The sequence below is a fragment of the Gobio gobio genome (genome assembly GCF_949357685.1).
Source record: "Gobio gobio genome assembly, chromosome: 10".
NCBI lineage: Eukaryota > Metazoa > Chordata > Actinopteri > Cypriniformes > Gobionidae > Gobio > Gobio gobio.
The window spans coordinates 37,846,286-37,871,128 of record NC_137116.1 but is presented as its reverse complement, the minus strand read 5'-3'; the positions used below and the strand labels follow the sequence as shown (position 1 = coordinate 37,871,128).

Below are 24,843 nucleotides of genomic sequence, written 5' to 3'. Positions count from 1 at the left end.
CAAGACTCTTAGATGCTGCTGGCCTTTAGGCAGAGTTTCAAAGAAAAAGATGCATCTGAAACTGGCAAAAAGTAGAATGGGCAAAAGAACATAAAGATTCAATGGTAAACCGTTAGGAATGAATGTTAAGTTCTGTGGGATGAAAGAAGAGTATGAAACGTCATCTCAAAGTCTTTTCAAAACGACTGTTAGTAGGCAGAAGGTCTGCCATTGCAACAAATGGAAGATTCTTTGATTCATGAAACATTCTCAAGAATAAAATTGGCCTTAACTGCTATTTTCTTCTTCTTTTTGGGAGAACAATGTATTTGTAACTTTATTCTTAAGAATACTCTGTCTTTTGTTTGTCTTTTTCTTAAAGTGCCCTATTATGGATTTTTGAAAATGACATTTTCATGTAGTGTGTACCATAGTTCACATAGTGTACCAAAGTGAATGAAAACATCCTGCAGGTTTTAAATCTGTAAGTGCACCGTTTTTCAAAAGTCAGATGAAAAGTTCAAGTGAATCGCAAGCCGTTTCGTTGTGACGTCAAGACGAAACATTTGCATATTGCCCATCCACTTAATACACTCGCAGACACTAGAGAAAACTCGAACCACCTCAGTGGATACTGTATAGTATCATGTCGATAAGACAATCCTCTACAGTGTGTTTATTGTGTTTCATGTTGTGTAGGTATCTGGCTAACTCACGGTCTTACTGAAATACTACTGTAAATCAGCTGTGGGCTGCAGTATTACCTAAAACTGTGTCTATTAATGAAGATTGTCTGTAATTCTTAGTACTTTGAGTAATGATAAAGGATGCCGCAAGATTTGTTTTGCAAACTTTAATATTCCATCAGTCATTCACGTTAGTTCTAGGCGAACGTATGTGCTGTTATTGTTACAGTTCCCAAATGTGCACCGCTTTAAATTAGAAATGCGAATACACATTTTGTTAATGGACATATAATTGTTAATGCTGACGGTGAGGAATTACAGTTGAAACTTCTCATAATGTACCTCAAACTGAGTAGCATCACTGAGAAACATCCTGCTCAAGGTTCGGGTTGAATAACTAGTTCTTCCAATGTTTCGTCATCGATTTGGGCTCACGCCGGAATTGGTTTAAAACCGACGTCATCGTTACTGTCTTTACCGTGTGTTCTATCGCTGAGCATTAGGAAGCATCCGGACGGAGATGGAGTTCAGTTATGGTACTGGGTGTTTGTTTCCGAAATACGGAATGCGGTAGACCAATCACAACAGACCATCTGACCAATCAGAGCAGAGTAGGCTCACGGAATGGAGGGATTTAGAGAGACTGATTCATCCATCGAGTCATCTGAGAATCATTGAACATTGTGGTAATGTGCAATGTATATTTTACGTTTTTTAGCTTTGATGCATGTAAACCTGTTGTAGAAGACATCCAAAACTAAATTAGGAAACTTTAAAATAGCACAATAGGGGCACTTTAAGGTTGTTCTAAAGACAAAACTTTGTTTGAAGAAATAGACATAAGCAGCACATTCTAAAACCTGACTGTGAGTGCTGTCAGTCGTGATGAAAATAATGTGTGAACTTTATTACGGTTATCATGATAATCTGCAGGCAACAGAAAAAGATTGGCTTTGAAGTGTTTTTCATTCTTTGGCAAGAACTGCCAAAAGACTCAAATATTTGTGAACTTGACAAGAAATGAACATTGCTACAAACTTATTAGAATTGATCTTAAGAATTGTTCTAACTTCTTTCTTCAAATATTATAGGCATTTAGAATTTTACGAAAGTCTTTATCATCTATTTAATGCGTCTTTAAGGAGTAAATGCATAAAATTCAAATGAAAAAGGTTCATAGTGATTGCAAACCTTTGAATGCCTAGCCTAGCTGGCGAGGCACAGTAATGTTTTTATTTCAAAAGTGACTCGTTGTAATAATGGCCATTTTAATTATATTGCAATCATATGAATGATAATTAATAGCCATTACTACAAAGCTAAATGAAATCCAGTATAATTTGATTTCAGAGGAACTCATTCTGATTTGGTAGCGATGAAGAGATACTTGAGCTTTACTGATGGGGTTGTAGTAGTTCATAAGACAAAAAAAGTCTTGTAGGTACAAAGCGAGCAAATCTAGTTAGTCGCTGTGTATGTCATCATCATCTCCAGGCAGAAATTAGCTTCCTTTACAGAGGGGCATCAAAGATTGACAACAGCTCTCTTGAGATGTTTATGTAATGTCAACAAAAGGAGTGCATTCAAGCCAAAGCCAAAGAGCTTTGAACAACGATGTCTCCAAGTACGTGACATTGAAGCTCATAATCCCCTTCCCTGATCTTTCACGAAGAGCTCAGACTCGTGCATATTGTGTCCGGCTTCCTCATGCCAGCGCCGTCTAATCTCCACCGAGTGCTTCTTTTAGAGTAGAGCTGACGTTTTTTTTGGAGGCGGCTTTTCGGTCATTCGTGGAGGCCATGCTCTGCTCCTGGGCCTTTCGGTCCTCCTCTGCTGCCCTTGAAGCTTTAGTCCCTCCCCTCCCCCAGCCTCACATAATGGATGCTGACAGCACAAGGTCGTGGGAAAGTGCCTGCTAGTTCAGGTGAAGTTTATGGAGGAGAGTGAAACCACGGCATAGAAAACACACCTCCACCTCTGCAGCAGTTACACGCCCACACACGAGGCAGCAGATTCAAACTGGGGGCGATGGCTTGAATAACACAGACTGACTTTTTTTCTTTCTTTTTTTAACCGTGTTTGTGTGTGCTTTGTGTGCAGGATCCTGGGAGAGAAGAGAACCAGTTCTTGCTACAGCAGCTGAAGGAGAAAGACGAGCTCATTGTACGACTGCAGGCTGAATTGGTGAGAAAACTCGACGAGTTCAATGTAACATTTCATAACTGCAAGTTTCATAACCACCTTCAAGAAGTGTCACGATTGCAAAAACAAGTTCTATTGCTCCATTGTCTTTGGAATACCCTAATTTTCTCTGTTTATTTGACAGTTTGCGTTAACATCCTGTTGGTTTCATGTCCTTTCCCTCTCCCAAGGCTCGAGTTAAGAAGTTATGGAGATGCCGCTCGGCAGTTTCCTTTGAACTGGGACGATATTTGATAGACTCACTTAACGTGCAGTAAACAGCTCGTCGCATGCTTTACATGCACTGTGAGACGCATAACGTTCCCTGTCCCAGCAGCTAGAGCAGAGACGAGTGAAGGAGAAATATGACAGGTCCATCTCAGATTTATAGACTAGTGGGCCTGAGAAGAGGGATGGGATGGTGTGATAAGCACGGAGGAGGGGGTAGGACAAATAAAAACAATAGAGGGCAGTAAAGAGGCTGTAAAAGCAAAAGGACAAACAAAGCACATGATGTTTCAAACGATCCATTACTTTTTTTTTGTTGTCTTTTCTAATTCAAAATATCACAAAAACTGACCATATTAGCGATCGTAAAATAACACTGATCTCAATGGCCTTCCTAAACCCTCTCCGCAGTACCATTTGTAGTCACCGCATCGCAATACGTCGAGCTCAGGAAATCGCCAGCTCATTGAAAACTAATGACTTCAGGACGCTTTGGTGCTGCTAATCTCAGTGTGAGATTGTGTGAAGTGAATGCACCTTTATTCTTTCAGCTGCAGCACTGCATTACTAGTTTAAACGTTCTCCATACTTACTGATCGCTGTCTAGATGTTCAATGAAAAGATGGCGTTCGACTTTCGCTGAGTCTGTGAGGTTTGAATTGATGTTGTCCTTATCTGTCTTCTCTTCGAGAACTGAATTCAGAAAATGTTCTCCCAATAGTGTTAAGCACGTCTCTGAAGGTCACAGTCTTTTTCTCAGAGAAAACAGTCTGTTGGTAAATACCACAGTGCTCACTGCAGTGTTTTCTGCTCCATAAGAGCCCAATGACTCAAACTCTGTGATGCGAGTTTCAACTTGAGAACTGCAGTGGTTATTTTATCTCCTGTAAAGCATGTTTACTGAACATATGTAAACGTATGTATAATGTGGCATCCAGATGACGAAATCGGAATAAACTAGATTCTTGGCCATTGACATCATCACTTTACAGATTTTGCCGCTCAGAGACCACCGCTCTATTTTTAGTGGGAAAAGAACCTGCGGCCACAATGGCTTAATAAATCAAGGCAAAAGCTCGTAAAATAATACTCACTGGTGAAACTGGCAGCCTGCTGGCTAGGCTTGTCTTTGTCAATTTTTACTGTCTTTATTGAATGTCATTAATGAAGTATGGCTGCCCTAAATTTTGCTGCACCATATTTCTTATTTTATTAGTCTGCCATTCTGCCACGTTCAGGAGGGGGATTAAGGCTGTTTGATATTCCCAGTCAAGGCTGATGGTATAGACGATATGAATGCACAATCAGAGGGTCATTATTATACAATAAGCCAATTTTTATTAATAATATTGAATAATAATGACCGACTGACTGTACAATATTCCACGTATTACATGGCTGCTGAAGAAATGTGTAAAGGGCATAAAATAACTTTTTAATATGTATATTTCATCCAAAGTTTTTGTTCCATTTAAAAATAAAATCAGTGTATTAATAAAAAAATACACTTATATAAATAAATCACTTTTTTGAATTACTCAATTATTGATTGTAAATATATATATTTTTATAATAATTCATAGTATTTTTGGTTACAAATTGATAATTTATTAACATTGATTAATAAAACGTCTGTGTATTGTATTAAACAAAAATTTTAAAATAAAATTACATTTGTAATGTCTACTTATTTATTTTATTCCTTTACATTTTTCATTTTTTAATTCCTTCATTTTATTTTAAATGGCACTACAGTGCATCCGGAAAGTATTCACAGCACTTCACTTTTTCCACATTTAATGTTACAGCCTTATTCCAAAATGGATTACATTTATGATTTTCCTCAAAATTCTACAAACAATGCCCCATAATGACAAAGTGTAAGAAGTTTGTTTAAAATCTTTGTAAATTTATTAAAAATAAAAAATGTACATAAGTATGCACATCCTTTGCCATGCCACTCAAAATTGAGCTCAGGTGCATCCTGTTTCCACTGATCATCCTTGAGATGTTCTACAACTTGATTGGTCCCACCTGTGGTAAATTCAGTTGTTTGGACATGATTTGGAAAGGCACACACCTGTCTATATAAGGTCCCACAGTTAGTAGTGCATGTCAGAGCACAAACCAAGCCTTGAAGTTCAAGGAATTGTCTGTAGATTGTACCGAGGCACAGATCTGGGGAAGGCATTGAAGGTCCCAATGAGCACAGTGGCCTCCATCATCCGTAAATGGAAGAAGTTTGGAACCACCAGGACTCTTCCTAGAGCTGGCCGCCCGGCCAAACTGCGCAATCGGGGGAGAAGGGCCTTGGTGAGGGAGGTGACCAAGAACACGATGGTTACTCTGACAGAGCTCCAGCATTTCTCTGTGTAGAGAGGAGAACCTTCCAGATGAACAATCATCTTTGCAGCACTCCACCAATCAGGCCTGTATGGTAGAGTGGCCAGACGGAAGCCACTCCTCAGTAAAAGGCACATGACAGCCCGCCTGGAGTTTGCCAAAAGGCACCTGAAGGATTATCAGACTATGAGAAACAAAATGATCTGGTCTGTTGAAACAAAGATTGAATTCTTTGGCCTGAATGGCAAGCGTCGTGTCTGGAAGGACACCAGGCACCGCTCATCGCCTGGCCAATACCATCCCTACAGTGAAGAATGGTGCTGGCAGCATCATGCTGTGGGGATGTTTTTCATTGGGAGACTAGTCAGGATCGAGGGAAAGATGAATGAATGCAGCAATGTACAGAGACATCCTTGATGAAAACCTTCTCCAGAGCTCTCTGGACCCCAGACTGGGGTGAAGGTTCATCTTCCAACAGGACAATGACTCTAAGCACACATCCAAGATAACAAAGGAGGGGTTACGGGACAACTCTGTCAATGTCCTTGAGTGGCCCAGTCAGAGTCCAGACTTGAACCCGATTGAACATCTCTGGAGAGATCTGAAAATGGCTGTGCACTGATGCTCCCCATCCAACCTGATGGAGCTTGAGAGGTCCTGCAAAGAATAATGGGAGAAACTGCCCAAAAATAGATGTGCCACGCTTGTAGCATCATACTCAAAAAGACTTTAGGCTCTAGTTGGTGCCAAAGGTGCTTCAACAAAGTATTGAGCAAAGGCTGTTTTTCTTTTAATTAATTAATACATTTTTTTAAATAAATTTGCAAAGATTTCAAGCAAACTTATTTCACGTTGTCATTATGGGGTATTGTTTTGAAGAATTTTAAAGCAAATAATGAATTTAATCTATTTTGGAATAAGGCAGTAACAAAATGTGGAAAAAGTGAAGTGCTGTGAATACTTTCCGCTGTGAATACTTTCCAGATGCACTGTATAGAATGCTGAGATTGACCAATCAGGATCAAGTATTACAGAGAACTGTTTTATGTCATAACTTTAATGCTATTACACGCTTTCCTGATATATGCATCTTTTTAACAGGAAACCACCCGTGCTGCTCAGAAATCTTTTTGCCAAAAAGCTGACAAAAGCACTCAGACAGATTTCTTACTCTCAGAGGTGAGTACCCATTAAAGTACCGTACGAAAGCTCCTGACGACACTGCTAATGTTCTGAGGTCATTGAGCTGTGTCTGGTTTTTCTAATTGAATACAGGTCCCCACATCTGTCTTTTTTATTTCACTGACTTTTAATGGTAAAGGGCACTGAAAGTTGATTTTCAATTCGAGGTGGAACCCTTATAGTGAGATTGTGGTTTTTGGATTTCAACAACACTTTTGCTTAATCAGGTTGTCCGCTGCCCTTTCGATAGTTTGACTGCCCTCCTTTCAGCCCACCCATCCAAAAATTGCCATCCTCCTTTTTATTTGTTTTTGTTATTAATTTTAGATGAAATCTAGGTGTTTTCTTGTTCCCACAGGCACATTTTAATGGCTCACACAAAACAAGTGATGATGCTATATTGCAGTGAGTCAGCAAACTGTGTTCAAGTGCTGCAAACTTTAAATGACTCATTAACAGAGATTAATGCACCAGAGATATTAAAGCAATGGAGACAAAACCCAGCCTTTAAATCGTCTTCTCCCTTTCGTTTGCAACACTAAATCAAACGAAGAGCAAATGACGTTTGATAGTTTGATTTAAAAGCTTTTGGCACATTCTTAAGAGATGCCCTTCTAGTTACAAATCTGTTTGTTTTTTTAGCATTTGTGATGAGCATGTTATCGGTGAATGATGGCTAAGAAGTATGACAGAGATTTTCTTTACAGATTTCTGTCATATATTCTGTGCCCTCGCAGTGCCCGCATCAGTATTCCTTTACTCCCTTTACACTGAAATAGCTTTCAGTTGGTCTCCTGTGGAGACATGGTCCATTTTCCCCCTGGCATTTAACATCTCTCCAGACTTTGTGCTTTGTATTACCGTTAATATGCATATGTGATGTGAATTCAGATGGCTTTTTCAAATTGCTTGACAATCCATTCCACGGCTATCGCTCCGCTAATGCGTCGCAGCTCCATCAGACCTCGACGTTGATGAAAAGTGCTGTAAAAAAGCTGAAATATTAAAAAGAGTGCTCATTATGGAGCTGTTGCATTAGATAAACGGCATTTTCATGGTAAGCCTGCGTCTTTTTGCTGCGGTGCCAAAAACACCCAGCGTGGAAATGGTCGCGTGGGAGGATGTGGGAGAATCTTCTTCCTGTCTACCTCAGATGTGCCGGCAATGGATGAGCACAGAGAGGAACTGCACATGCACAAGCACAAGACCCTCAGGCTTTCTGAATGCAACACGCGCCATCATTCTTTCCACCCGCTCCGCAAGAGATGAGTTCTGCATTTCCACCCTGCCCTATGTAGAGTACACCGCTATATGGGTTACTGCATTGAGGACACGCAAATATCCGAAAGTGTGTCTACAAGTGGGTCAGCTATTTCGAAGGCTGCTTCAACTGGAGGAGGTCATCTGTTTCCTTTTTTTACCCTCGTTCTTTCTCTATTTTTTTTCTTTCTGGAGCACCCTGCTTCTCTCTCCAGCTGAGCTAATTAGCTGAAAGTGAGAGGAAGAGAGGCTTTGGTGCCCTCTGTTGAGTCACAGTGCACCAAGGGGGCCAGACTGGCCTCTTTCGGAAGCGCCGGACACATTCATATGTGGTTCTTGTGGCTACCAACTTCTCAAAGTCCTCTCCATCTCTGTTGGCCTGATGCGCAACAGGAAGGGGCAGGCTCGTGCGGAGGGACTCCTGTCAGACCAAAGAGACACGGATAGATGGACAGGGGCCGGCTTGCTCACCTGTCCAAAGAGCATGAGAAATTATGTGCAGAATGGCAGTGTGATGTATAATGCTCATGTGACGCACATATTCCATGATCCTTGGCTAGTAGTCATGTAAAGACTGAGCACTTTTGTCTAAACATTACGCTAATTTAATGGCATAAACATTATAAAAACAACATAAAATGTTACATAAAACGCACTAAAGTATATAGCTAATAAAAATTAGAAAGTACTTAGAATAAACATCATTACGGTAGAAGTGATTTTTTTTTGATTTTTTTTTTTATTCTAAACACTTTTAAATTTCTTTTAATCCTTTTGCATAACCAAACACCATTGATATCAAATTGTCAATTTTTGTAGCCCATACACCCTTTACAGTCATGAAAATTGTAAACAGCTTTTTTTTGGTCTTCGTGAGGTTTGACAGCTACTTTGTCGCTCTTAGCTGCTCCATATTTTACATTTCCTTGAACTTTTGACTTGTAAGATGTCATTGTACTGTAAAACATCCTGTAAGTTTCAGAACTCAAAATTTCCTTGTTAGTCCAAAAGCAGCTTTTATCGAATCCTAGCTCAGAAACCGACTCCCATTATACCATGATAGTATGACGAAAGACCGCCTCCTAAAGAATCAAATCAACGCCTACTTCATCATTGTGTCTTTGGCCCTGCCTACTGGCATGCTAGTTTGAAGAGAAGAGACATACAAGATCACTGGACTAAAAATAACATTACTTTCCAAAGACCCAGTGCTAGGAAAGTGATTCTTTATTTATTTATTGAATGTCGCAGTACAGCATTATTTGTTTATTCGGTACATTTCACTGTGGATTCTTTGGTAAATCAGTCACATTTCGGTAATCTTTAATTGTAAGATATGGACCTGCCAGTAATTCTGTGATCAGTGATTTCTGATATTATTCATGCACAGTCAGATGTTATTTGTTTCAAATATTGCTGTTTATGCATCAGTAAATCAAGCCAGTGACTAAACGATCAACTTCACATTGTTCCTCTTAGTAGCATAAACATATTATTTAAATTGTGACTAAATTAGATACAGAAAGCGATCAAAGAACACTCCCTTTATAATCGATAAAGCTGTCATTTGCACAGCGTCAGTTTATCAGTGACTGAGTTCTGGAATCAATTATAATCAATGATGTCTACACTCTTCTCTTTACATCATGTTTGAACTGTTAGTTATGATGAATCACAGCATTCATGCGCTCAACAGACATGTCTGTCATCGGCTACAATGCTCATCTCTGCAACCTTTCATTCCACGGGAATTAAGAACACCTGTTCAATTTCTCATTAATGCAATTATCTAATCAACCAATCACTGGCAGTTGCTTCAATGCATTTAGGGGTGTCCTGAACTCCTGAACTCCAAACTGAATGTCAGAATGGGAAAGAAAGGTGATTTTAAGCAATTTTGAGCGTGGCATGGTTGTTGGTGCCAGACGGGCCGGTCTGAGTATTTCACAATCTGCTCAGTTACTGGGATTTTCACGCACAACCATTTCTAGGGTTTACAAAGAATGGTGTGAAAAGGGAAAAACATCCAGTATGCGGCAGTCCTGTGGGCGAAAATGCCTTGTTGATGCTAGAGGTCAGAGGAGAATGGGCCGACTGATTCAAGCTGATAGAAGAGCATCTTTGACTGAAATAACCACTCGTTACAACCGAGGTATGCAGCAAAGCATTTGTGAAGCCACAACATGCACAACCTTGAGGCGGAATGGGCTACAACTGCAGAAGACCCCACCGGGTACCACTCATCTCCACTACAAATAGGAAAAAGAGGCTACAATTTGCACAAGCTCACCAAAATTGGACAGTTGAAGACTGAAAAATGTTGCCTGGTCTGGTGAGGCTCGATTTCTGTTGAGACATTCAGATGGTAGAGTCAGAATTTGGCGTAAACAGAATGAGAACATGGATCCATCATGCCTTGTTAACACTGTGCATGCTGGTGGTGGTGGTGTAATGATGTGGGGGATGTTTTCTTGGCACACTTTAGGCCCCTTAGTGCCAATTGGGCATGGTTTAAATGCCACAGCCTACCTGAGCATTGTTTCAGACCATGTCCATCCCTTTATGACCACCATGTACCCATCCTCTGATGGCTACTTCCAGCAGGATAATGCACCATGTCACAAAGCTTGAATCATTTAAAATTGGTTTCTTGAACATGACAATGAGTTCACTGTACTAAAATGGCCCCCATAATCACCAGATCTCAACCCAATAGAGCATCTTTGGGATGTGGTGGAACGGGAGCTTCGTGCCCTGGATGTGCATCCCACAAATCTCCATCAACTGCAAGATGCTATCCTATCAATATGGGCCAACATTTCTAAAGAATGCTTTCAGTACCTTGTTGAATCAATGCCACGTAGAATTAAGGCAGTTCTGAAGGCGAAAGGGGGTCAAACACAGTATTAGTATGGTGTTTCTAATAATCCTTTAGATGAGTGTATAATCAACACTTTTCACGATTAGTTAACCTTGAGAGCTGAATTAGTAAAAATGTAGTAAAACATTTCTTGAGAGTTACACATGTAATACTTATTTCAAATGCAAGATGCTAGCCAATCACAGCAGTGGGCGTTTAAATTGAAGCGTCACAGCAGACTTAAAACGGAGCATTCAAAAATCATGGTAGAAAATGGCCTTTTATTTCTAAATTGTAAAAATTATACTAAAGCCCCATTTCCACCGAAATTACCCAGAACAATTTGTCCCAGCATTTTTAAACTCAGCATTGTTGATTCAAATAGCAACTCTTACTGCACGCACCGCAACAGACTTTTAAAAATAGTGGTTGAAATAAAATGCTGCGTTGAATCGACCAATCAAAATGCTGCGTGAACTCAACCAATCAGCATGTTCAGCGCCCAAGTCCCACCCCCGAAAGTTCCTGAACTTTGAAAAAGTACTACCTCGTGAGCAGGGCTGGTTTAGGGGAAAATTTTTACCCAGAACTTCATTTAGACCCTGGTCCCTGCGGTCGAAAGCGGCTTAACATTGTAAGTGCACCTCAGGAAACAATATAACATTTTTTTTTTTTTTTTAAATGACCCCTTTAAAAGTTCTTATGATGATGGTTACAGTATTTTTTACTTTTATGTTTTTCCCCCCCATTATGATTTCAAACATTTTTCAGTGTAGGTTTGAATGCAACACTTCTGAATGTTTTTGTTGTGTTGTTCATAAGCCTGTGTCATTGTCACATTGAAACCTGATGAAAGGCCCCTTCTTTTCCCGTCTGTACAAAGCCTGACTGCGCCGTTATGTCTGTTTACTTTGCTTTATTATGCCAGTCTAAGCCTGTTAATATTAAGCTCTGCCCTCCACACTGCCGTTCAGCCATTTAAATGAAAAAGCACTTAAGAGCTCATTTACTCTGGCATTCCTCCCTTCCGTAGCCGAGATATGAAGTTTTATGGATTAGCTTCTGTTTTGTGTTATTTCCCTTCCAGTCATTAATCTTTTTTATAGATGTGACAGTTCTTATTAAAATGCTTGAATATTTAGCCAAATGGAAACCCCTTGCAGCCAGAAAAAGTCGTTTTTGATGCTTACCCAAACAGTTGGATCTATAACAGCGAGGGAGATTGATCAGTGGTCAGCTCCGTATAGCTGGAGGACACCTGTTAATGGAACACACCGGACATCTCCCTCTGCTCTGTTATTCAGCTCTCCAGCCAACCCTGCTGAGAGGCTTTTTGTGTTTCAAGGCCATTTCATGAGCCCCAAAAGCGTTTCAGGCATCTTTTATTTTTCCAATTCATTTTGGTATGTTTATTTATTTATTTAGATTAATTTGAGCATGAGGGGGTCGCCCTGTCACGCTGCGGCCCATCTGATCACTCCGTGTGGGGGACCTGTTATGCTAAACTCCCAACTTCATTGCTCAAGCCTGCTTGCTTTTCTCTCTGCATGGGTCAGAGTGTGAGCACTGAGCCTCACAGAATGACACGCCTGCTGAGCGGTAATCGTTTCCTTTATTTTGTACGTGAACAAAGAAGTTTTAATAGATTTTGTTTGCCATTTGTTGCTGACATTTTTTGCAATAAAACAATTAACACAGTTAATCATGTCGCCTAACTGCTAAGTAAATTCAATTTATAAGGACATTTTCCAATAATTGGAACTGTACTGACTGAGCCAGTCTGTTTAATGAATCTTTTGAAAAGACTCACAAACTCTGTAGTCCGTGTTCAAATGAGTTTTCTCTGAATTATTATAACAAATGATGATCAATTTAACTGCATAGTTTGGACCCTGTTGTTAATTTTTTAGATAATGTAAAATTATATTGTAACTAGTTATTAACATTATAATTATTGTTATTATTATTAACATCATAATTAATATTAGCATTATAATTATTATTATTAACATTATTATTATTATTATTATTAATGTTATAATTGATAATATTAATATTATTAAAATGTATATTAATAATATTCATATTAATACGTTAATATTGTATAGCAATAGCTGAGAAAGAATATCATATCATAAGCAAAATGGACATTTTAAGTGAAACATACCATAATTAATAAAATTAAAATGTATGAATTTGAATCAAATTCAATTTTTATTGATATCCAACCCTACTGACTATATCATTTGATTTAATTATATTTTTTATTGACAGCCATAATCTACATCCTTATTTTAGACCATGAGTGACAACCCTGCTGCATTACCCTGTAATGCAGTAAACCATTCTGGCTTCATTTCATATTTTGATGCAGAGCACACTTTGGTTCTCATGGTCATTTTTGGGTGTTTTTTACCTCTCTCTGTCCATTTTGTGAAGGACATTTGAATCCATGCTTAGTTGCATGAAATATCTTCCACTTCCAATGCAGCTCCCATAACTCTGTCCAAAGTAGTGCCACCGGACGGGAACGGTACAGTGATGGCTGAGGCTAACGTGAACTGTGGGAACCCTGCAGTCTGAGCCTGCCTTCATCTCTCTGAGCAGAAACGGTCAGGGGTGATTAGACTTCCGAAAAGTGGAAGTCATCCCTCATCATGGTTTTACCTTGACCCGTCAACTTTTACTGCCTTATCTATCTCTGATTTTGTCAGCGGTGTAAAGCATCTTCAGTGTATTTAGTGACCTGGTGAGGAGTTAGATAAACAGATAAACTCCATGCCAGTGCATTGAGACACGGTAAGTAGGTGAGCTGAATTAATGATCCCAGATAGAATTTGCCTGTTGTCCCTGTGCATGATTTCAAAGATATATGCTTTGCTTTCAGGGCCATGCTCGAGTACGCGCCTCCGCCGCTTCCTCTTGCAGGAGACCATGTGAGTTTTCTCACTGCGTGTTGTGGTTGTTTCGTGGTGTTTCCACCGAAGCATGGCATGCTGTTCTGCCACCCAGGGTTTAGGCAACTGGTCCTTCTCTCTGTAACTCTGCAACCAACCACACTCCCCCTTTGTTATCCATTTATTGTCTGTTTTATCCGAGCTCCTTTTCTTCCAAAAAAATCAACACAGGTTATCACTGTGCACGACTGGATTCTCTTCTCTTGGAAGTGCACCAACCGTCCCTTTTGGATGGCCACGCTCACAAATGCCACTTGAAGATTGCTTTGAAACACCATCTGTACGACTGACACTTGTTTTGCATATTATCTCTTTGTGTTTTTTAGTTGGACTTCTCTAACTGTCCATCACACATTACTCATCTCCGCTCTCAGCCGGTGCCAGCACTTCAAATTCAACCTATTGTGTCTGCGATTTAATAAGTTATGGATATCGAACAGGCAAAGCTTTAAAGTAACAGTTGAGGAAGCACACAGAGCATACGTGGACTGTGTGTGCAGCATTGTAATCCACCTAGACGGTCGAAAGAATGGTACCCGGCACTCCATGTGCCCAGGGCGACCGGAATAGGAAGATGAAAGCTCTGTGTTTACTCAGGTGGAGAAGCTTTCTGCAGAGAAGCAACGAGCCTCTGATGCTTTGATCCTCTTTGTCTGTTTATATGGATGTGTACAATTGTGTCAGTCGTACAGAGCTGAAAAAATATGGCATGAAGAGAGTATCTGTTCTGAATTACCAGGCAATATTGACCTATTTGTTAACGGGAATAGAAACTCCTGGGATACGACTGACGCTGTTCCAGCGATCGCAGGCTGTGTGAGATCCGCAGGCCATGGAATGAGTTGTTTCATGCTTTTGTTCTGGCGTTAGTGTTTAATTAGCAGAACACTGTCCCTTACCAGTTTGGTCTTTTATGTTTTTGCCAGAACCCCTCCCTTGTTTGTTAGTTTCTTTTATTTACGAGTAGAGCATGCTTTCTTTTGTGCTAGCCATTACCCCGATCATCATCTGAAGTGTGTGGCGTCTAGACCGATGCGCTGCAGTTTCCTTTCAGTGAAAAACACCCCTGGGAGTTTGCGTGCATGCGATGGCGGGCGAGCATTTGAAGCGCGTTTTGACTCGTAATTAAGTGCCGCTCTGTGGCGTTACACGCAGGATGAGATTGAGATAAGTGAGCTGGACAGAGGCCAGGATGTAGTCAGGTGGGCCGAGGTCCCATATCTCGTTCTCTGCTGGTTCTCGTGCAGACTAATGAGATCTCATCCTTCAGAAGGATGCACAGTCTCAGAAAAGCTTTGTTGCTAGTCACATCCTGTATCCAGACTCAACTCACCTGCGGGGGAAAAGTAGAGCGATGTGAATTCAGCAGGGAAGAGAAGATTAGGGATGGGAATGGTAAGGGATTTAATGGTTTTGTTTCAGATTCAGATTCCTTTTTTTTTATTTACTACACTATATTATAAATAATGACAAACATATAATGTGATAGATAGATAAATAAAAGGTCATATAATTCAAAAGGTAATATTATTGAACAATAATTGTGACCCTGGACCACAAAACCAGTCATAAGGGTCAATTTGTTTTAATTGGTTTGTTAGGATAGGGCAATATTTGGCCGAGATGCAACAATTTGAAAATCTGGAATCAGAGGGTGCAAAAAAATCGAAATATTGAGAAAATCGCCTTTAATGTTGTCCAAATTAAGTCCTTAGCAACGCACAAATATACCGTGCTTTCTGGTCCAGGGTCACACTTTTACAATTATTTGTAGCTTATACTAAAATGGCCATGTATTGTTTGAGAAAAAAATAGTACACCCCTTACATTTAGGTAGTTGATTTTCTGTAGTTTATTATTTCTTTCAAAATTTTTCATTTATTAAATTATGACTTTCACTCATCAATACTAATGTACTAAACTGAAACAATATTACTCTTGGTGACGTTTTAAAGTACCATGTATTACAACATAATTATGTTGCTAATATGCATATTTAATGTTCTGTATAGATAACACAATGCCATATGAACAACCAGTCTGTAATTTCAATGATTTAAAGAGAGCGTTATCTTTTTTCTCCCTCATGATATTTTAAACCTGTATGAGTTTATTTCTTCCATGGAGGTTTAAATGAGATGTTAGGCAGAATGATTTGACACCTGCCTAACATCTCATTTTGCTTTCTACAGAAAAACATCATACAGCCTTAAAATATCATGAAGGTTAGTAAATAACCAAATTGCATCTCATAAACACAAGTACAACATAAGGCAGTTACATTGTCTTGGTTTATTAAGGGTTGAATATAAAAGTAATCATTTGCAGTTCAGTGGTTGAGTCAAATGTTAATTCAGTAACTGCACCGACTGCAAAAAATACTTTAAAAAAGATGGATTCGAGTCATTTAATGCAAAAAATTTTACTTCTGGCATTTACTTTTTATAAAGTTGCACCGAATAAAAACTACTACTTGAATCTCAACTCTAGAGAACCCATAGTCACAGAGGGATCGTGTGAAAAGAAAGAGATGGGGGAAGGGAAGGTGGGAGAGCAAGAGACGTGCGCTTGAAAGTCAGCCAAAAAGAGAATAGATTAGGTGTAACACAAAAGGGATATATAGATCTAGAGTTCTTCTGAGGTTAATAGAGAGATAGCAACACATGCCAGTCATTAGAATGACTCCATCTGGGCTTTCTGTTGAAGAAGCATCAGGTGGAGTGAGAGTGTGTGGGTGCTGCTGTGGCGTGAGAACATTCACAGAAGTAGTGAAGCTCACGAACGCTGTGGATGTGTCCGAAATGTTAGAAATTTGTAAAAGGGCATCTAGGCAAGTCCGAATTGTGTAATGTTAGAGCTGCACGATTAATCATTAAAAGATTGTGATCTTATTTCAAACAGTCGGGCTATATTATTCCTAATGGACAACAATTGTCGCGTCTAATAAACCTTTGACAATATCCCACCGGAACATTCAGATCTGCGTTGGAGCTGCCACTGAGCCAAAGAGAGCAATTGTCATGTATAGGTATTAAACAGTCTTTTCAACCACACAGTATCATTATTTCTGTTATAAATATTCAAATGATCTCAGAAGTAAAACTACTGGGATACAAGTTTATAGTTTGTATATAAACACTTACATCTACAATAGTGATCTAAACTTTTGAAGGTAATCTGGCACTTCAAATAATGATTGTATCGATTACATCATTACACCAGTAGGTGGTGACAAGTGACTATTAAGAAATGTATTTGTCATTGAATCATTCAAGAGATTCAATGAAACAAGTCATGAAACAAGTGAAGTCTTTATGGGCCCCATTTTAACGATCTGAGTGCTTGGTCTGAAGCGCATGCCGCAGGTGCACTTCTTATTACGGGTCCGAATCCACTTTTGCTAGTTTAACGATGGAAAAAGCGGTCAGCGTGCCAGGCGCATGGTCCAAAAGGGTTGTACGTAGTCTCTTAATGAGTCATGGGTGTGTTTTGTACGTAACGTGCAACAAACCAATCAGAGTCTCATCTCCCATTCCCTTTAAAAGCCAGTTGCGCTTGCTCCATGGTGGTGCCTCAAAATAGCAACGCGCCAACAATGAGCCTGAACACACCTAGTTTTCAGACCAGCACGCCCATCTGCGGACAGAAAACAACTACGTGGCGTTGGACATGAAAAATAATAACTGCGTCGGGCTGAAACTACCAAAAAACACTAGCTGTCACCAGCAACATTCGCTTTCTGTGGAAAGGAGGCCACCTTTCCCGTCCTTCCTGCTTCTTTTTTTTAAAGCACAGACCTCTTAGTTTGTTGTTTTTTGCTCCGCTGGCCTGTATAAACATGTCCATGATAACTTTGTCAAGGTAAAAACTGTGATCCTAAACCCTGACAGAAGATCTGAGTCCCTGTGGACAGGGCTGACTGGAGACTGCCCGCAGGGTGCTCCGCCATTAGCAGAAGGTGAGCGCAGGCCCAGCCTATTCGGCCCCCCTCAGGGCTGCTATAATAGAATGCACATGCAAAACCTCACTATGGACAGATGGCCAGGAGAGACAGGAACGTTGCGCCACAATAAAGAAGTTAATAAATAATTACAGAAACTGTGACATTCAGCGGTAATGGGGATTAGAAACGCGCATTTATCTTTATCGAAGTTGCTCTCCAACCAGGGCGTTGTTTCATCTGTCAGAGGAAGTAAAGTCACATTCCTCGGCTCTCAGGCTGCCCAGGAAACTTGATTTTGCACGAATCCCCTTCAGAATATTTATGAGTCTCTCTGGTTATATGTCCTTTGCAATATGAATATGACATGGCTGGTTTGCAGTCTCTCCATTGTGTGCTGATTTGAGGATATAGTTGGGGCTGCAGCTAACAACTATTTTGATCAATTAAAAAATGATTCCCAGTTTGAAAGCAGCAGAACCTTTTAAGTAGCCAAAGTCACCAACCCTCAACCACTGGGGGGTTTAATTTTATGACTATATATTTGATTTATGATCTCTTTCTTTGTCTTTCTTTCTATTATAGATAGTTCACCCCGGAATGAAAACCATTTACTCACTCTCATGTCGTTCCAAACTTACTTTCTTTCTTTGGAACACAAAGGAAAAATAATGCAATTGACATTGATTTGTATATTCTCTTGTTTTAATGGTAGATGCTAAACCAATGTAGAAGACTCATTTCTGCCACCTATTGGCCTGGAGTCTGATGTGCTGGATTCTGCATAGGATAACCATGAAGCCCACTATAGAAGTGCTTCAATATCGGGTTGTTAACACTAAAATTACCCTTTGAGGATTAATATTGTGAGTTGTATAGAAATAAAACCAACTGGAGCACTTGGAAGATTATCAGTAAACCGCATGCACTTTGTTTGCTGGCACACTCAGGTCTTTTAAACATTAAAGCGAGTCACAATGTACTGCCAACGAATTCAACAAATGGGATATTCATTAATTTATCTGCTTTTGTGTTCCAAAGAACAAAGAAATCATACAGGTTTGGAGCGACAGGAGGGTGAGTAAATGATGACAGAATGTTCATTTTTGGGTTTCTTGATTACTCACTTTCCATACGCAACGTAAGTGATGGTGTTTTAAGAATATAATGATAAAATCTAAGTGCAGTTATTCTCATTGTTTATTATTACCAATTGAAGTGTTTCAGACTAGATCGACTGATCCAGTTACACCCTCAATTAATTCTTCTGCACGCATGTCGAGTTCAGCATATGTTATTGGTTGAAGGACACTCAGTCCTGCGATGTAATGCTGCAATACAGGCCTTACCATTGCCAACAGACTCCAGAAATCAATGAATATATTAATTTACTGGAGTAGCAAGGTTCACACCGTCTTCATCTGGATTTCATGCGATAGTACGGCAAATAATTTATGGACCAGCCTCACCTCTGCATTCTTTTATTAAGGCTCGGGACAGATTACCATTTTTGCAGTTGTTTCAAGTTCCCTTGTTATTCTTGGCAGTGATATTTTTCTCTCAAGTTTCTCTCTCTCTCCATCCATGCCACAATGTGACAGTCACCCACCCACGGCCTCCTCTTGCATCTCCTGCCTCACTTCCCAGCCTCTCCATCTCGCTGTCAGACTCCTGTTCTCCTGTAACACGTTTTCAAACACGTTCCCAAACTCCTGCTTTGCTCATTACTATTTTATTAACCTGGAAAACAATTTAGATAACAAGATGAACAAATGTAGGAATTATCAATTTTATTTCTCTCTCTCTCTCTCTTCGCACTCTCATATATATATATATATATTTAAATATATTTTGCTCCCTGTAGCATGTAATTAGGTCTATGAAAATTGGTAAATTGCATTTGCCTTTGTTTAGTGGAGATTAGGGCTCTTGGAGTCCCCTTTTAAAATATTTGCCATTTCAAATTATCATAATTCAATTCCAAAACTCAATACCTTTTAGTGTGGCCGATATCTTATCGCGAATTACTGCATGGCTGTTGAAAATTGCTCAAGCCTGTTTTTCTTGACCCCTTGCACCTGACATTTTGTTCAGTTTAAATGAAATGCACTGAGAAACAGCGTGACCGAATTATATCCATTCCAGCCTTTTTGCTCTCAAACCCCCCATCCCCCCCCCATCCCCATCCCGCCTTTGCCCACCATCACGGTCTAATTTTTATCCAAATAATGTTTTCATCTTCTGTTTATACCCACATAAGCGCTAATGCATCGTATCTGCAAACCGCCACAAGCCATCGTTTTTTTGTTAGCATGTAAAGCTTTTGATTTTTCTCTCCACTTCACTGAATTTCCTTTCTGTCATTTGTTCACATCATGTTCATCTGTCTCCATGTTGTTTTGTTCTCCCCTCTCCCCTTTCTCTTCCCATGGGTGCAGTAAACAGAAGCAGCCCGCGCCGGCAGCACAATGCAGGTAGGGTGCATTTCTGTGTAGAGCTGCTCTGTCTCTAATCAAAGGCAGGCAGCTTTATCCGCCAATCCTCACCTTGGCTAATTGAGGGAAACCACAGAGCTTTTAAATTGCATCAACAAATAATCACGCGCAAATGTCTTAATTGCCGTGGAGCTGTATATGAAATTACGGTGATTGTTGCGTGCTAATCTTATCAGCTCTGTCCTAATCGTCTCTGTTGGGGACATGTTGATTGCTTGCTTTATTTTAACCCACGCTTGCAGATTCTGCGGTCTTTTCCCCCCAAATCAGGTGGCGTTTTTGTGGGAACTGCTTTTGCTTTTGTTAAGATTGTCACAAAAAATGCAAATCACAAACCTGCAGCGTAAGCTTGACATTGAGCATTGCAGTAAAACATGACAGATAGAAAAACGGCGGATGCGAATATCCGCCGAAGGAGACGTCGGACAGTCATTTAAACCCCAGATTTGTATGCGATATGGGTGAAATCGAGGAAGACCTGCATATACATATTTATAGAGCAAACCTCCGACGCGGTTACAGGAAAAATGTCAATAAGCTGCAAATCACACCTATATTTATTTCTGTCTGGTATATTTGCATCATGTAGTGGGTGCACAGTAGGTGCTGGAAAAAGTCAGACCTGTCGGCTTTGCTTTTGCATTTTCTCTAATGTGTGGTTTTAGCTGTTAATGGTAGTCTGAGAAAATTTGAACATTTTGTACCCGTAATACAATCGAGCTAATGGCGTAATGTGCTCTGTGGTACCAGTAAAGTGCATACATCTGCTGTCAGTGTTGTTTTGGGGAGGAATGAAGTGCCACTGGATGGAAATATGTATTGTAAAGTTAGCTTGAAGGTATGTGAGGACTGTTCCATAAATTCAGGAAGTCTTTTAAGAAGAGATGCCAAGATTTTGCCTGTATTGATCCACTGCATGTCCCCTTCCCCACAGGTAAAATCCCAAACTGGTGAAATTAGTGCTGTTTAAAATACTTTACGATCTTTAGACTTTTACGATACTTCCGCTGTCAAAGCTCAAGGGCACATTTATGATTTCAAAAACTTGGCATTTGGTATATACATATTGGGTAGAACGGCTTGTGTACTGTACTAAGAGAAGCCAACAGATGAGGTATGATCTTGCAGTTATGCTGTACCATGTTTCAAAGGGGTTGCCCTGGTGAAGATGACTGACAGATTTTGTCAACCCAAGTGAAAGCATGACAAATATGGTTGTGGCATTGATGTAATAGCTGACTTAAAGGGAGAAAAGTGACTTGCAGTCTTGCATAATGAATATTTAAAAGCGTTTGGACAGAAGTGTAGTATGAATGCCTGTTTGGTGAGTCTAATGCTTTCAGATATATATATTATATCAAATATCAGTCAATATGTCAGTCAATATGTCAGTCATCTCGGATAATAGCTTCTTTTTGTGTGTGTGTGATGGTGTACAATGAAATATTAGTGTCAGCTACACACTGAATAGAAATATGTTACCAGTAATGATATAGAGTTTAAACACCAGTCAAATGTTTGGACATTTGGGTACTGTCCAAGCATGTTTTATTTCATAGTTTTAATTTAAAATCAGTGAAAAGAGTAATAATAAAGAATAAACAGGTAACACCAAACAGATTGGTAGTAGTGTATAAAAAAAATCTGTTATAATGATCATAATAATTTATCTTTCCCACCAGCACCTCTGTTTATTGGGCAGCTGCTGTTGGAGGAATTAAAGTGAATATTATCATTAAATTTTAACTAAGCAAGTGACAGATGGGTTTCTATACTCTCCGTACCAACATTGTACATATTGTGTATTACCAGGGATATTACTTTTAATAACCCTCAATTGAAGCATCAAGGGCCTGCATTGCTAGAGTAAAACTGGATGTTTCTTTTAATACAAAGTGGTTCTCAGTAGTTTCTTTTACAAGGGAAAGAAATGAAATGCCCTGCATAAATCAATCAAAGGATGGCCATAGATGTAATTGATTTCATATTGGTTGTTTTAAATGAAGTCCATAACAGTCTCATGAGATGGGCAATGTGAAATGAGCCATTTTGCCCTGGAAATTTGCCATATATATATATATATATCTTATTGTAGATTCTCTTTTGGCTGAAAGGTGAGCTTAAAGGAAAAGTTCACCCCAAAAGGAAAATGACACCATTATTTTCATAGAAAAATAAAAGCATAGGAGTTTTGAGCAACATGAGACGAGTAAATACTGACAGAAGTTTAATATTTGGCTGAACTATCTCTTTAACTTAACAAGACGTATGAAGTGGAATAATTCCTCACTGATGATCCCTGAAATTGCTTTTGCAATCACATGCATGTGGAACGAATCAGGAACATTGAGTTATTAGTGTTTGTGCAATCCTTGCGCAAAACTTTTTAATGCTTCTTATTTATGACTTCAGCATTTTGTGCACTGTTTTATCATTATTTCTAAATTGCCAAGACCGCCTTGTATGTCCCTCGTGTAGCTCATTTATTTATCAGTGAGGTTATGCTTGAAACCATGCAGCCATGTTTTTGTTCTTAATCCCCTTGCATCTTTCTAACTTTCTGGAGCATATTAACACTGCCTCAAGAAAAAAATGAGCCTTTCCACCAGCACCATCTTTCTCTTTCCCTCGCCAGTCCATCAAAAAACCCAAGTGCATTCTCGCCCAGAGTTGTAGTGTGCATCTCCGAGTTTTAAACAAACTGCTGTGCTGGATACCTGTCTCCATATGGATCCTATTAAAACCTCACGCAGCCATCTGTAGCCTAACCATGCTGTGATATCTCCAAACCGCTTCCTTCAGCTCTGCTCTAGTTTGGCAGCCAAGCTCAACCGTGATGCTTTTGCTGTTTAGATTGTATGCAGAGAGGTGCTGCTTGTTACTATCGCAACACTTCTGTGTCCTGTATGAATTTTGATTAGCTTGTGAAGGAACTGTACATTTACATGTCAGGTTTAAAGGATTATGGCGGGCGTTTGGTTCCTGCCTTCAACCATAATCTAGGCTTGCCATTTATAGAACACGACCTGCTGCTCACTCCATACTGCTCTTAATGCTTGCCAGTATCTTCCGAGAGCAGTCATGTATGAAGCACTGCTGATACGGAAACGCCTTTTTCTCTCTGTGCACGTTTATTAAATTTTTTTTCAAGCCTACCGTCCCATACATGTCAATGTGTATTGAAGATTGCGGTTCAAGATAGAGTGCCCCCTGATGGTGGAGTATTTGCGTAGTCTGTAGTACAGATGTGCTTTTGAAAAATTTAAAGACTGAGGTTGTAACACGTTTTGTTTCAACATCTGTGTGCCTCATAGAGCCAGATTTACTAACAGCTTGCACCAGCGCAACCCCTCTTTTGTTGTTAAAAAAACTACTGTCAGGGTTTACTTAAGACACGCAGTGAAAAATTTGCGCTGAAAAGCCATGGACAGGATTATTTTTGTGGCTGACCTTATTGCATATGTATTTGTATGAGTTTCTGTTTCAGATGCAACATTTATGGGAGGAGAGTATTTAAATGAATCATGCAAGGTGATTTACTAAGGTTTGCACTTGTTAATTTACTGATGTTTGCGCCAAAAAAAAGCATGTCTTAAACCAGAAGCTAACTGGTAGATTGCGTTGGTCATTATGGAAACGATCCGGCTGCGTCGGTGTTCTTTCATTTGCGTGTTGTCAGTAGATCATGCACAGAACTTTCCACTCCCATCAGCGCTTTTATGGGATTGTGCTAATTTTCCCTGTTTTGTAAATCTGGCCTATAGTCTCACCAAGGCTGCATTTATTTATTTGATCAAAGTACAGTAAAACAGTACTATTGTGAAATACCATTACAATATGTAATATGTTTTTGTTTTTTTTAATGTATTTTCAAAAATAATTTATTGCAAAGTAAAATTTTCAGCTGCCTTTACTAGTCTTCATTAGTCTTTATTTCTAGTCAGCCATTAGTCTTCAGTGTCACATAATCCTTCAGAAATCATTCTAATATGCTCATTTGGTGCTCTAGAAACATTTATTCTAATTATTGAAAACAGTCATGCTGCTTAAAGGCCCCCTGAAATCAAAATTTAAGTTTTTTAGCTTTTAGTAATACTATTTTAGCCTTAAAGGATTAGTTCACTTTTAAATAAACTTTTGCTGATAATTTACTCACCCCCATGTCATCCAAGATGTCCATGTCTTTCTTTCTGCAGTCGAAAAGAAATTAAGGTTTTGGATGAAAACAGTCCAGGGTTTTTCTCCAGATAATGGACTTCAGTGGGCTCCAAACGGTTCAAGGTCCAAATGACAGTTTCAGTGCAGCTTCAAAGGGCTTTCAACGATACCAGACGATGAAAAAGGGTCTTATCTAGTGAAACGATCAGTTTCTGCGAGAAACCGAGCAGTATTTATGCTATTATTTTATCTCTTAACAGACGACCGCGATCGTCTCTGAGCTCCGCCATAACTTCCGGCAAGTGAGGTCAAATTAGATCGTAGTCATAGATATATCGATAGTAGATGCCTCATTCTACTGATCCGTGCAGCCGCTAATGAGGCATCTACGTATACATCTATGACCACGATCTAATTTGACCTCACTTGCCGGAACAAACCCTGGACTGTTTTCATCCAAAACCTTAATTTTTTTTTCGACTGCAGAAAGAAAGACATGGACATATTGGATGACATGGGGGTGAGTAAATTATCAGCAAAAGTTTATTTAAAAGTGAACTAATCCTTTAAGGTT

General features: G+C 39.5%; 1 protein-coding gene across 4 annotated transcripts in view; it reads left to right on the top strand.

Moving 5' to 3' along the window:
* ccser1 (coiled-coil serine-rich protein 1) overlaps positions 1 to 24,843 on the top strand; it is a 99,527-nt gene that overhangs the window by 51,298 nt on the left and 23,386 nt on the right. For 2 of the 4 annotated variants that reach the window (XM_079827221.1, XM_079827222.1), the window contains 3 exons: positions 2,766 to 2,849; positions 6,519 to 6,596; positions 20,055 to 20,090. In XM_079827221.1, the coding sequence (XP_079683347.1) occupies positions 2,766 to 2,849; positions 6,519 to 6,596; positions 20,055 to 20,057 (165 nt within the window). In that variant the 3' untranslated portion in view covers positions 20,058 to 20,090. The remainder of the gene's footprint in view (positions 1 to 2,765; positions 2,850 to 6,518; positions 6,597 to 20,054; positions 20,091 to 24,843) is intronic. The other 2 variants (XM_079827219.1, XM_079827220.1) reach the window with 1 other exon arrangement.